An 11223-nucleotide genomic window follows, 5' to 3' on the forward strand; every position below is an offset into this window, starting at 1 on the left:
AGTGTGGTTTTAATAGATGTCCTTGAGGGAGGCTCAGTCCTTTCAGAGCTGCCAGGGGATTGCTGGGTAGGATCTCTCCATTTCATGCACAGCCTGGCAGTGTGGAAGGGACCGACATGGCCTTGTCACCTTCAGAGGGGTGGGGAAGCCTTGTATGGCGTAAGGGCATTCTCTGGGAGGTGATCCTACCTCAGCACCAGTGTCTACCGTTCAAGGTTCTTAATGCACAGAAACGTGGTGGTTTTATAACCAAAGAAAAAAAATTTATTTATCCTTTACATACTTTGTTACAGAACAATTCAATTGAACATACAGAAGTGATAGGACATTTATATGGAAACTTTTTTTTCCATTTTTAATATTTGGTTAAACAAAATACATCTCTGTAAACAAACCCAAGACAATGCTCTAATAAAACCAAACAAGCAAGAAAACAAAGAGGGGCTTCCCGCTCCCGAGCAGTGGGACTGGACCAGCTCACCCACCCCCGGCACAGCAGCCTCACCTCCCACAGGGGTGTGATCATACACTTTCCCTTTACCTGAGCAGCTGGATCACACTGTTTCTCCCCTGGGAAAGCAGCCCCAAAGTTTTAAAATATCTTTGCATATTGTGCACTGATCCATTGGCTTGCAGTTTCCATGCAAACAGGGTTTTTCTCCAAAGTGCAACTTCAGCATAGAAAATGTTGCTGTTGAGATTTATATTTTCCCCTCTTGAAGAAATGGCTTCAAGTCAGGAGCAGAATGCCTGCAGGCTGAACATCCTGCCTGGAAAGTGTTTAAAAACTCTGCCAGCTGGTATCGGTCATTGGAATGTGTTACGAAATAGGACTTTTTAAAATGTAAGAGCTATTTGCCCTTGACTGTGGGAGGCTGTGCTCAAAGGACTGCAAAAGTGCTTGCTAGATGTCCAGGGGTCAGCAAACACCATTGTCCTGTCGTCATGTGGCCTCTGTTCTGACGGGTGCCACTTTGGTGGTCTCTGAGGTTTGAGCACCTGCTCATGCATTTGCAGAGCTCTGAAGAGAGAAGAATAACTGAGAAAAAGTCATTACAATCCCTCCTTTCATCAGCTCAAACATCAGTAATGAGAGTTTCCTGCGCGATGGAACAGGACCCTTTGAGCTCCATCAGATCCCAGAGGTTGCTGTTAACCAAGTCATGTTAAAGATGGAAGCAACCAGCAGCTCAGCCAGGAGTGCTAAACACAACAAAGTCAGTTCCAGATTCAGCATTTCCTCCTCCTGCCATGGAAGGCATGGCTGAGCTACAGCTCTCCTGGGTGACTGGGAAACAGCCGGCAGAGATTCCTCTTAGTGTCTCCGTGTCTAGTCTCTCTTCCCCATGGAAGGCAGAAAAAAGCAAGTCACCCATTAATGGAATGTTTGTTGGCCAATGCTAAAGGAGAGGTTGGTTCAGCTACCAAGCTGGGGTGTCTCCAATGCCTGAAAATTCTGGTGGACCCTCTGCAGCTCCCACACCAGCAGATAGTAGCAATAAAAGGGCAAAACTGACTACTATAATGGCTTCCCTTCCTCAGCCCATTTTTATTTTATAACTTGACCTCTTTCATTTCACATTACATCTGTGATTGTGGGCTGGACTTCTGGAGAGAGGAAAATAAAAGGGAGTTAATTTCTTTGAAAACCTTTTCAGCTTTATTCCTGTCTCCAAGGAACCCCTAAACTACTGGGTGACCATGCAGAAAACCAAAATAACTGATAAAAAATAGTGAAAAAAAAACCCACCATAGCACAAAGAAACCCAAGCAGACTGTGGCCTCTCTCCAGTCCAGAAACTTGATTCCCCTCAGTCATCCTGTGCTTGCTGTTTCCATGTCACCTTAGCCAGACACACACTGCCAAACAACAACTCACCACATACATAAATCCTTGGAGACCCTGGGGAAGAATCCTCTAGCTACCCAAAGAATTACTTGGACAACTCTGGTTTTATTGTTTCCTAATTCCTGGCACAAACCAGCCCTAAGAAACAGAGGGTCGTGCTGAGCACCGTACCATTCCTAGTGTTTTGAGTGTCCTGAGAGACCCTTAGGAATTGCAAATGTCTTCACAACAACTTGTTTTGGAGGCAGAAAACTGTAAAGAGGTGGCAGCATGCTCAGTCCCTGCTCCTTCCTGACAAGCCCCGCAGGGAACAGCGTCCCACCACACACAGCCTTGAACCACATGGGGAAGTGAAGGCCCAGGGTTTTCAGGCACTCTTGCTCCCTAGCCCAGTTCTTCACGAGTGTGATGCCTTCCAGCTGGCCAAAGGGCACTGCAGCTCATCCATCTTGCAATTAAAGTGATTGGCTTCCAGTTTCCTCTGCTCTGCCTTCAGTTCTTCCCCAGCCACCACCCCCAATGTCCTGTGCCATTGCCCTATTGCACCAAGGAAGGAAGAGAATAGCCTAACAAAGAAAATTCCAGACGAAAAGAGTCAGGGCACCCACTTTCCAGGTTTTAGGACATCAGGAGTTTGGTAAAGGGGAAGAACTGTAGTAGGAGGACAGTTGGCCCTGGTCACACATCAGCTCTCCAGGTCTGATGTGCTTCCACTTCCTCTGGCACCACCAATAGGAGTTCACAGTTCTTTCCTCTCAGCTGGTGTTTCAAAAATTTCCTATCATAAAGAGAAATAGAAACAAGTGCTATTGAATGTAGAACTTCATCATCTACAACAACAATTAAATATTATCTTACCGCAGCAGAGATGACTCTATACAGATGCCGCTTTCTTACTTTCCAAGGTAAGAAAAACAAAATTAACCTCAATTTTAGTTTCTTAATATTTCCAAGACAAGAATCCCACCTTAACTTTAAATAATTCCAAAAAATCTGGGGGAAAAAATATTTTTATTGTAGAAAAGGACATCATATAGATGTCCTTAGCAGCAGTGTACTACTTGGTCATTTTACATGGTATTTTTTAGCCCTTTCCTGCATGTAAGCTTCTTCTAATACTAAACTTTGATTACTTCCAATAAATACGAAAAATCAACATTTTCTTCAATATCTTTTGGTCCAGATTTCCAAAACTCCCAGTAGAGAAAGCCCTTATTTATTGCTGAAGAACGATATGCCTAGGATAAAATCCACAAGAACGTTTGCACAGTAGTTTCACAAGAGAGTTACTTTACCCCAGAAATTTACCAAAACTTCAATGTCATGACTGGCTCTGCAAACAACTGCACACGTGCAATCCCTATCTCAGAACAAGACTAATCAAAGAAGCAAAGCTGCTAGTAGGATTTATGGCATAATGGAATGGAAGCTAAACAACAATCAAGAGCAGGTGCAACTTTACAAAGTATTTACAATGACCTTTTTGTGTTAAGGTTGAAGAGGGAAGGGGAGCCAAGCCAGAAGGGCAGCGTATGCTTACATAGGAAAAGTGACTCCTAACAAACAGCTCTTACTGCTGTCAGGTGTAAGGCTGCATTTTTAGTCTGGAAAGCCTTTTGTTGGAGACATACAGATTGTTACTAAAGAGGCAAAGAATGCTGATACTGTTGTGTTTGAGGAGGGAGCGAGGGCACAGCACATCATGTTGCAGGTGTCAACCTGTAATACCAGAGATGGCCTCTACCTTTGCCACAGACAGAGCCAGACACGTAAGAGGCCAAGTCAAGCTCTCCTGAACTGATAGAGACACCACTGCCAAAAGCATTTCCCTAGCTTTGCACAAATGGGGCAAAAATCCAAGTGGAGGCAGAACCTTATGACTCTCAAATTTTTACTATTGAAGATCAGCCATACATGTTTCAATCACCAACTGTTTAAAGACAGACTTCTAACCTCCAACAGGGAAGGATTAGATGAAATCCTACCTGAGCTCACTTTCACCTCCAATCCACTCGGGCACCTTGAGCTTGGAGTCGAGGTTGTAGTAGGTGCCTCCCACCTCCCGGACACAGATCCAGTGCTGTCGCTTGAGGGGGAGCTTCAATGGGCCCCAGCAAAGGCTGGAGGGCAGATTCATGATAAAGCCCATCACATTAGACAGGGCAATGGCATTAACATCCCTGAAAGAGTGCAGAACATCAACCAGATTATGTTCTGGTGCTTTCACTTCAGTATCTTTCTTAATTTTCACAAACAGCAGCACCTCCAGAATTACACAACTTCTCCGTACCTGCGTTTATCCCACCAAACTGCCTCATAGCCTTTGGTCTGAAGTGCTGCCATGATCACGTTCACATCATAGTTACCATTCCCCAGCATGCTCTTCTTGTGGGGGGTCACCATGGTGTTGGGAGACAGCCTGCAAACAGAAGAGGAGACTGCTCTAGCAGATGTTTGCTAAACCTGTATTGCACAACCTGCTATGTAACCTGAAAATCCAAAAATCCTGCTTTTGTTGAAAAAGAAATCACAAAGCTGACCCCTTGAACTGGTATTTCTAAAGGATGTTTCAGTTATGTTTTTTTCTCAATTTAGAGTCGGAGTAAATGCCAGTTGGCTATTTAGGACAGCGGTTATTACAATTTCAGGAGTCCAACAGTCATCACCCAGTCTTGAAGACTGGATGAGAAAAAGTGCCTTGGCTGCAGGAAAGGTTGTTCTTCCTCCTCCACTGGTAAATGAAAGAAGTATTCAGACACAAAGCTGTGAAGATACTTGGAGTTGGGAGCTTTCCAAAGCTGTTGCTAGATGACAAAAAAAAAATCAGTTTCTGTAGGTAACTAAACAGATAATCCTGATGCAAAGAAATCTCTTCAGCTTTGACCTGCAAGTTTGCTTAGACATCCTTTGCATTACTACAGCATATAAAAATGCAGAAACATGGTTCATCATGTTCATATAATTGCAGAATATCCTCAGATGGAAGGGATCCACATGGAGTCCAACTCCTGGTCCCAGACAGGACAGCGCCAAGGATCACACCAGGTGCTTGACAGCGTTGTCCAAACTCCTCTTGAACTCTGTCAGGCTTGATGCTGTGACCACTTCCCTGGGGAGATTGTTCCAGTGCCCAACTACCCTCTGGGTGAAGAACCTTTTCCTAATATCCAAACTAAACCTCTTCTGACAGTGCCTCATGCCATTCCTTCAGGTCCTGTTACTGGTCACCAGAGAGGAGAGATCAATGCCTGCTCCTCCACCTCCTCTTGTGAGGAAGCTGTGGGCTGCTATGAGGTTACAGGCCAAAAATATCTAACTGCCTTTGCACAAGTTCAGATAATGGATGTGAGACGTAACATGGAGATGTGTGGCAAAAAAGTCTGTTAGCCGCTTTTATAGTTTTATGTTTCCCCCCTCTGCCTAAGAAATTTTGTAAGGAGGGAAAAAACAGGATGTACTATTATGAAGATGATTGCAGGAAAAGCAAGCCCGGGGTAAATGGGAGCAGAGAACAACAAAGTCACGTAATGCCAATCCAAAGAAAGTCAAGCCTCAGATGAGTTCTGTTGTGATGAGTTGATCTTTCCATTGGTAAGGACTCCATTAATTCTGCTAGTGCAAAGTTCAGATTTCATATCATCCAAACATCTGTATTTTACCTGCCTCCTCCTCCTGTCAACTCTATCCCCAAAACTTTTAGTGCTCCTGCAAGTTTTTTGCTCAGCTGAATATTCTGCAGGCATATTTCATCATGGAAATCCTTCAGCCCTTCTGCATTCCCACCCTTCTTACATAGCAAATTGTATTTCTTTAAAAAGGTGTCCATACAGCAGTGGCAGAAGATGTGGAAAATTCTTTTTAACTTTAGCACAATGGTGTTTGATCCCTATATCTGTGATTAATGCTTAGTTTTGTACCATACAGCACCTTGTACAAATGCCAGAGATTAATGTGGCTTTGTGTCAGCTCCCTACATCTGTGACTAATAGTCTTGTATCAGTTACTGCTTCCTTATTTACCTATATCAGCCATTAGGATGTACTAGCAGATGTCTCAGTTTTGAGAACAAAGATAGAGTGCCAGAGCAAAGAATGATAAGAGAAGTGCATGGTGACCTAACAACATACTTGAGATAGTCTCAAGGTGAAAAGATTGATTAGATGATCCAGAACCATAAATGGAAAATCTGGGGAAGAGAATGTTCCCAAATGATCACCGAAGACCCTCAGAAGACCCCTACCAATACCAAAATAAATCCATGGAAACAGTTAACATACATGCATGTATTCAGGAAATATTTGTAATAGAAATGCAGTGAATATATACTGGCTTCATGCATATAACCTGGTCTGGTTGTATGATTAGTAAACTGCTGGGTGCACATGTTAGATGGAGCGATCCCCATGCACCCAGCACACTGAATAAAGTAATCTCAGCTTTCTTACTTAACCAGCTGTGGAGAGTTTATTTCCCAGTTTTCAGTGACACCCTGACAGCATAAGGCATTTGACAAGAAAGCAGTGGACTGAGTAGGGAATTTCAGAGCAACCAAGGCTGGAGAGGCTACAGATAGGTAGCCTTTGTCTTCAGCTGTGAGTTTTTCTGCAGTGGAGCAGTCTGCAGCAGAACTGTCTGGGAAGTGTGTTCACTACAAAAGGGAGAAGAGTCCACAATACCATGGTAAGAGGAAAAGTTGTTAATATCCACCATGGGGGTGTATTTTACTAATCACAGAGATAGAACCTGCAGCTTGTCACAACTCTTTCAGCATCTCCATTAAGAAAGATCACTTGGCTATGCCTAATTCCTCAAGATTATTGCTTCAACCTACCAACTCTCCTAAGCACCAGTGAGTGAGCAAGGAAAACCTCACAATTCAGAGAGCCCTTTGGGCTGCAGAAGCATGCTCTCATGGCACCATTTTCCAGACAAGTTTATTCAAGAGCTGAAAGAACACATTTATCTTTGTTCCTTCACATAACTTCCAGAGCCCCAGAAATGCAACGAGGTGACCAGCATGAGCAACAAAAAACTGGCATCTGTGAGCAAACTTGCCCTAAGAACCACCTCAACATCCTGACCCACACAAACCTAAGTAGGGTCCACAATCATCAGCTGAAGGATTCTGACTAGGCAAGGAATTAAATTGCTGTTTCAGTACTTCTTATCTAGAGACTGAGCTGAGGAAGACTGACCAAGCTGGACAGAAATCCAGGTAAATAATCCTCCTGATCTTTCTATCAGAAACTTTCATCAGCATGTTGTCCTAACATAAGGAGCACCAAGATTCCTGCATGCTGTTGTCTTTCCTAATCAGGTCTCAATATGCAGACTCCAGTGAAGCACAGAGATTTTGTTTGTATCTCCATGCAACACTTGGAACATACTTCCTCAAGAAAAACCAGACAAACATCAAAAAGCTATTTCTTGTTTTAGAGGAAAGAAGAGGGAAAGACTACACAATCAGAAGGGTGCCCAGACCAAGTTTTGGCATATGCTTGAGATGATAATCATCAGACTACCCGGGCCTTACACAATAGGATGCAGCAAAAGGGAAGCTAATGATTAAGCAATCTGGTTCAATCATTCTCCAAGGAATGTGGTAAAAGCTAGAAAGCTTAAGTTTATTTGTGATTTTGTTACCTTGTCAACACCAGGTTTAAAAATAAGCCCTCAACATTTTTGCAGATTTTTTAAAATACTCATCCATCCTTTATCAACACACTGAATAGGAGTAGATACAGAAAAAGACAAGTGACATAAAAAGGGCAACTAAATTCACATTTCTTAAAGGCAAGTCAAAGAGCTACACACAGGTAGTCACCCACCAGAAATAGAAAGGCAGTGGAAATTCTTATGTATGACTTATAGCTCATCCATTACCAAGAGGAATATCCATGTGTGTTTCCATACTACCATGGGGCTGAATCAATCTGTGTATCTTGATCTAATATTAGGATGGAACAACTCCAAGTTGGAATAAAAGACAAACTCTCCCTTCTAGGGAAAGAGGTCCAACAAAATTAATATCCAGTCTTTTTTCTGAGAGGTTTCATGCTGCACACTAATTCTGTCTCACCAAACGCAATCACAGCCAACTAATTAGATCACCACACTCCTTCTACCACATGTACTGCCTTTGTTTGCTTCAGGCCAAAAGCAATCCAGCTGTGATTAAGATTCTGACAATTGCTGCACTGGAACAAAACCACAGTGTGTTTACACTGGACAAAGAGTGCCTTGAGCCTGCCACAGACCAGCTCCACTCCACCAGCAGGAGTTTTATCTGCAATGCTACAATAAATAGCATTTCAATCTGATACTTGTTATTGTCCTTCAACACATTTGTTTGCCAAAGACAGGCATGAGTTTGATGAGTCAAGCACCAGTTTCATAAATTTGCCAGTTTTCAGGGGAACAGCAACAGGCCCACAAGCTGCCTGCTCATCAGCACAGGGTACCACGACTGCCCCATCCCACAGCATCTGCTGCCATGATGTGGGGTCTCCTGCTTGTCACAAACACAAGATGCTGGCAACTGCTGGTAACAAGATTTCAACCATAACTTACACGATGTTTACAGCATCTGCAGGTTGAGTATCAGAGAAGAGCCCTTTTCCATTATTTCCTTTATCACCACTTAGGCTCATCAGTGGTGGGTTACCAGAACAAATAAAGGCTCAAACAGAAGAATTTTCATAAAGCATCAAAACACTAGAAATAAACAGTGCTTATTTTGCTCAGTGTTTATTTAAACAGTGTTAAAATAAACACCGAGATAAATATGAGCTATTGCACAGGCCACATTGATAATTTATATTCATTCCTGTAAAACTCAAACCCACTTTATTAATTATCTGAAGCTCCTGGGAAATATTTAGCAGTGCCACAGGAAACAGGCATCCAGCTACTGAATTTAAAACCAGCTTGAGAGAGTACAGAATCTTGCTGCATGGGAAAAAAAAAGCTCAAAATATTTGAAGAACTTCACTGAACCTCTTGAATAAAGAATCACTCATTTTGCAAAACACCTTCTTTCTAAAAAATTTGCAAGTGTTGCAGTACTAAGTTAGTAAGTCATTCCTGCCACCTTCATTCTCCAAAGACAATCCTCTAATCCATTATTAACATCTAGGTAATTTATCTACACACAGCAGGGGTAAAAATATGGAAGAGAGGTAGAAGAGGCATTAAGGTGAGCAGAGAGGAATACAGCACTCCAGCCAAATGACAGCATCAGCAATAAAACCCTTGGACCCAAAGATGGCAGCCAGTACAGGTTAGGAAACAAGTAAAATGAGAAAGAATTTCTGCATGGAGGAAAAAAAAAAAAAAAAGGCTGGGGTTAAAAAGACAAGATACATTCTATTCAAAGCAGTGGCACAGAATCCTTCCCTTTCTTTCTATTTCCCCCAGATAACACCCAAAAATTCCTCCAACCAACAGAGACCAAGGGGAAGCTAATGCCAGAAGAAAAACCATCCTACCTCTGGAAAATCTCCTGCAGGGTTTCCCTAGTGAAGGCGTTGCTGTCCTGGAAGACATTGTTGAGGGCATGGAGGGCACACAGCTCTCTACGTTGCTTCTCATGGTAAATGTGCTGTGGCGGTAGCTGGGATGGCTCTGGCAACTCCGATTTGGTCTTGTCACCTTTCCATGGCACACAACTCATTTTCTCGATGGGCAGATGGGGAGTAGATGGTGAAAAATGAAGGAGGCTAAAGTTTCTGCCTAGACAGTCAGTGCTCCTTTCTTTTGTGGGCTAGCGCTGCTTCCAGCTTACAAATCCTCTTCTTGTGCTTCAGTTTATTCAGTAATTGCCTCTGACAGCTGGTTTTAAAAACCACATGAAGATCCGCAACCTCCCTCCTCCCATACCCCTTAAAATGTAGTATTTCCCCCCCTCCACAGAAAAAAAATTTAAAATGTCAAAACATACAATTCTCCTTAGTGTCAAGGTATCAGCTGGAATTCATCACATCGCTCCTTTTCTTCCATCTCCTTTGGTCTACAGTGCCACTAAAAAAAGTACCCAGACCAGGTAACAAGGTAAGGCCCAGCCCCGAAGTGCCAAAGGGAAGATGAAGCCAGCGCCTGGTACTGGTACTGCCTATAGGAGCACAGGGCGGTTAAGCACTTATCAGCTGCATTCCTCCATTCCTTTGGGAACGACTGAATCCCGGCAGAAAGATGCCAACAGCTCGGGAAAGAAAACCACTTCGTGCTAGGCCACGAGAAAGCCAAGTCCAGGCTGCGGGGAAGGCGATTCCTCACAGGTCACCCTGCTCTCCGACAAAGGGAAGTCTCCGTTAGCAACCAGAGGCAGCTCAAAGCCCGTGGGAGCGAGGGTAGGGCAGGCGGGACCACCCCCACGGCCTGCCTCGCACCTTTCCACCCCGCCCCTCCACCCTACCCGCTCACCACCACCAAAACAACAACAACAACAACAACAGCCACCCAGGCGGGAGCCGCTTCCCAGGGCCAAGGCCCAGCGACCCCCGCAGCCCACCGCGCTGAGGAGACGCCCCCGTCTAACCCCCGCCCAGCCGCTGGGGCTCGCTGCTGTGCCGAGGCGCCCGCCCCTCCCCTCGGCAGCGCCGGCGGGGCCGGGCCGGGCCGGTCGGGCGCCGCCGCCCCGCTCCTCACCGCCCGCTCGGCCCCTCGGGCCGCCCCGCGCCGGCGCACGCGCGCGCCGGGCCCCGCTCGCGCCACTCTCGCGCGCGCACGCGCGCAAAACACACGCGCGCGCGCGCGCGCGCGCCCCCCGCACGCGCCGGCGCCGGCCCCGCCCGCTCTGACGTCAGCGGCAAGACGAACCGACACAGAAGCGAAAGCGGTCTCACCGCCCGCTGAATAAACAAACGTGAATCCTCCCCCGGCTTCGTTCTGTGCCACAGGTTGGCGTCTGCGGCCGTGGTGCCACAAGCGTGCGTGTGGCTAGGCAGAGCAGCAGGACAGGTAGCTTTCCCCGCCGCTCTGCAGGAGTCACCTGCCCGTCCGCAGAGCCCCTCAGCCAGAGGCGTTTCCTCCTTGGCGCTGGAGTCCTGCCTGGCGGCCCCCGCCGGCGGTCTGAACACTGTGGGCTCGCATGGCGACCAGGCGTAGGGCTTTTCTGTAGGGAGCCCGAGGCGGTAGGTGCGGCGGGATCCTTTGCAAACCCCAGGAGCTGGCGGCACGACGCGCCGAGACAGGAGGGCCCGCGGACTGCAGGGACACCAGGCGCACTCCCACCCTGTTCCATTGGCTGACACAATTATCAGTAAAAAATCGCCTCTTTCTCACTGGCAATCCCGAGAGAATGCCCTCCCACTAGGGCGGGCTCTGTGGCAGCACTTAGTCCCACCCAGGCCTTTGAGATCCCTTATTCGATTGGC

The 11223-nt window shown here is 45.8% G+C and overlaps 1 protein-coding gene across 5 annotated transcripts; it reads right to left on the minus strand.

Moving 5' to 3' along the window:
• Nucleotides 1-241: 241 nt before the first annotated feature.
• Nucleotides 242-11108, minus strand: JOSD1 (Josephin domain containing 1). Of its 5 annotated transcripts, none has more exons than XM_085569261.1 (5): nucleotides 10839-11108; nucleotides 9337-10131; nucleotides 4140-4268; nucleotides 3835-4029; nucleotides 242-2627 (listed from the first exon to the last, which is right to left on the minus strand). In XM_085569261.1, exons 2-5 carry the CDS (start codon nucleotides 9519-9521, stop codon nucleotides 2528-2530), a joined length of 609 nt encoding a protein of 202 aa, XP_085425387.1. In that variant the 5' UTR covers nucleotides 9522-10131; nucleotides 10839-11108; the 3' UTR covers nucleotides 242-2527. The 5 variants fall into 5 exon arrangements, with proteins under 5 accessions (XP_085425387.1, XP_021409640.1, XP_021409641.1 ...); XM_021553965.4 differs by having other exon boundaries at nucleotides 10693-11108; XM_021553966.4 differs by having other exon boundaries at nucleotides 10667-11108.
• Nucleotides 11109-11223: the final 115 nt, after the last annotated feature.

This window comes from Lonchura striata, chromosome 1A, assembly GCF_050655825.1.
Source record: "Lonchura striata isolate lonStrDom1 chromosome 1A, ASM5065582v1, whole genome shotgun sequence".
Taxonomy (NCBI): Eukaryota; Metazoa; Chordata; class Aves; order Passeriformes; family Estrildidae; genus Lonchura; species Lonchura striata.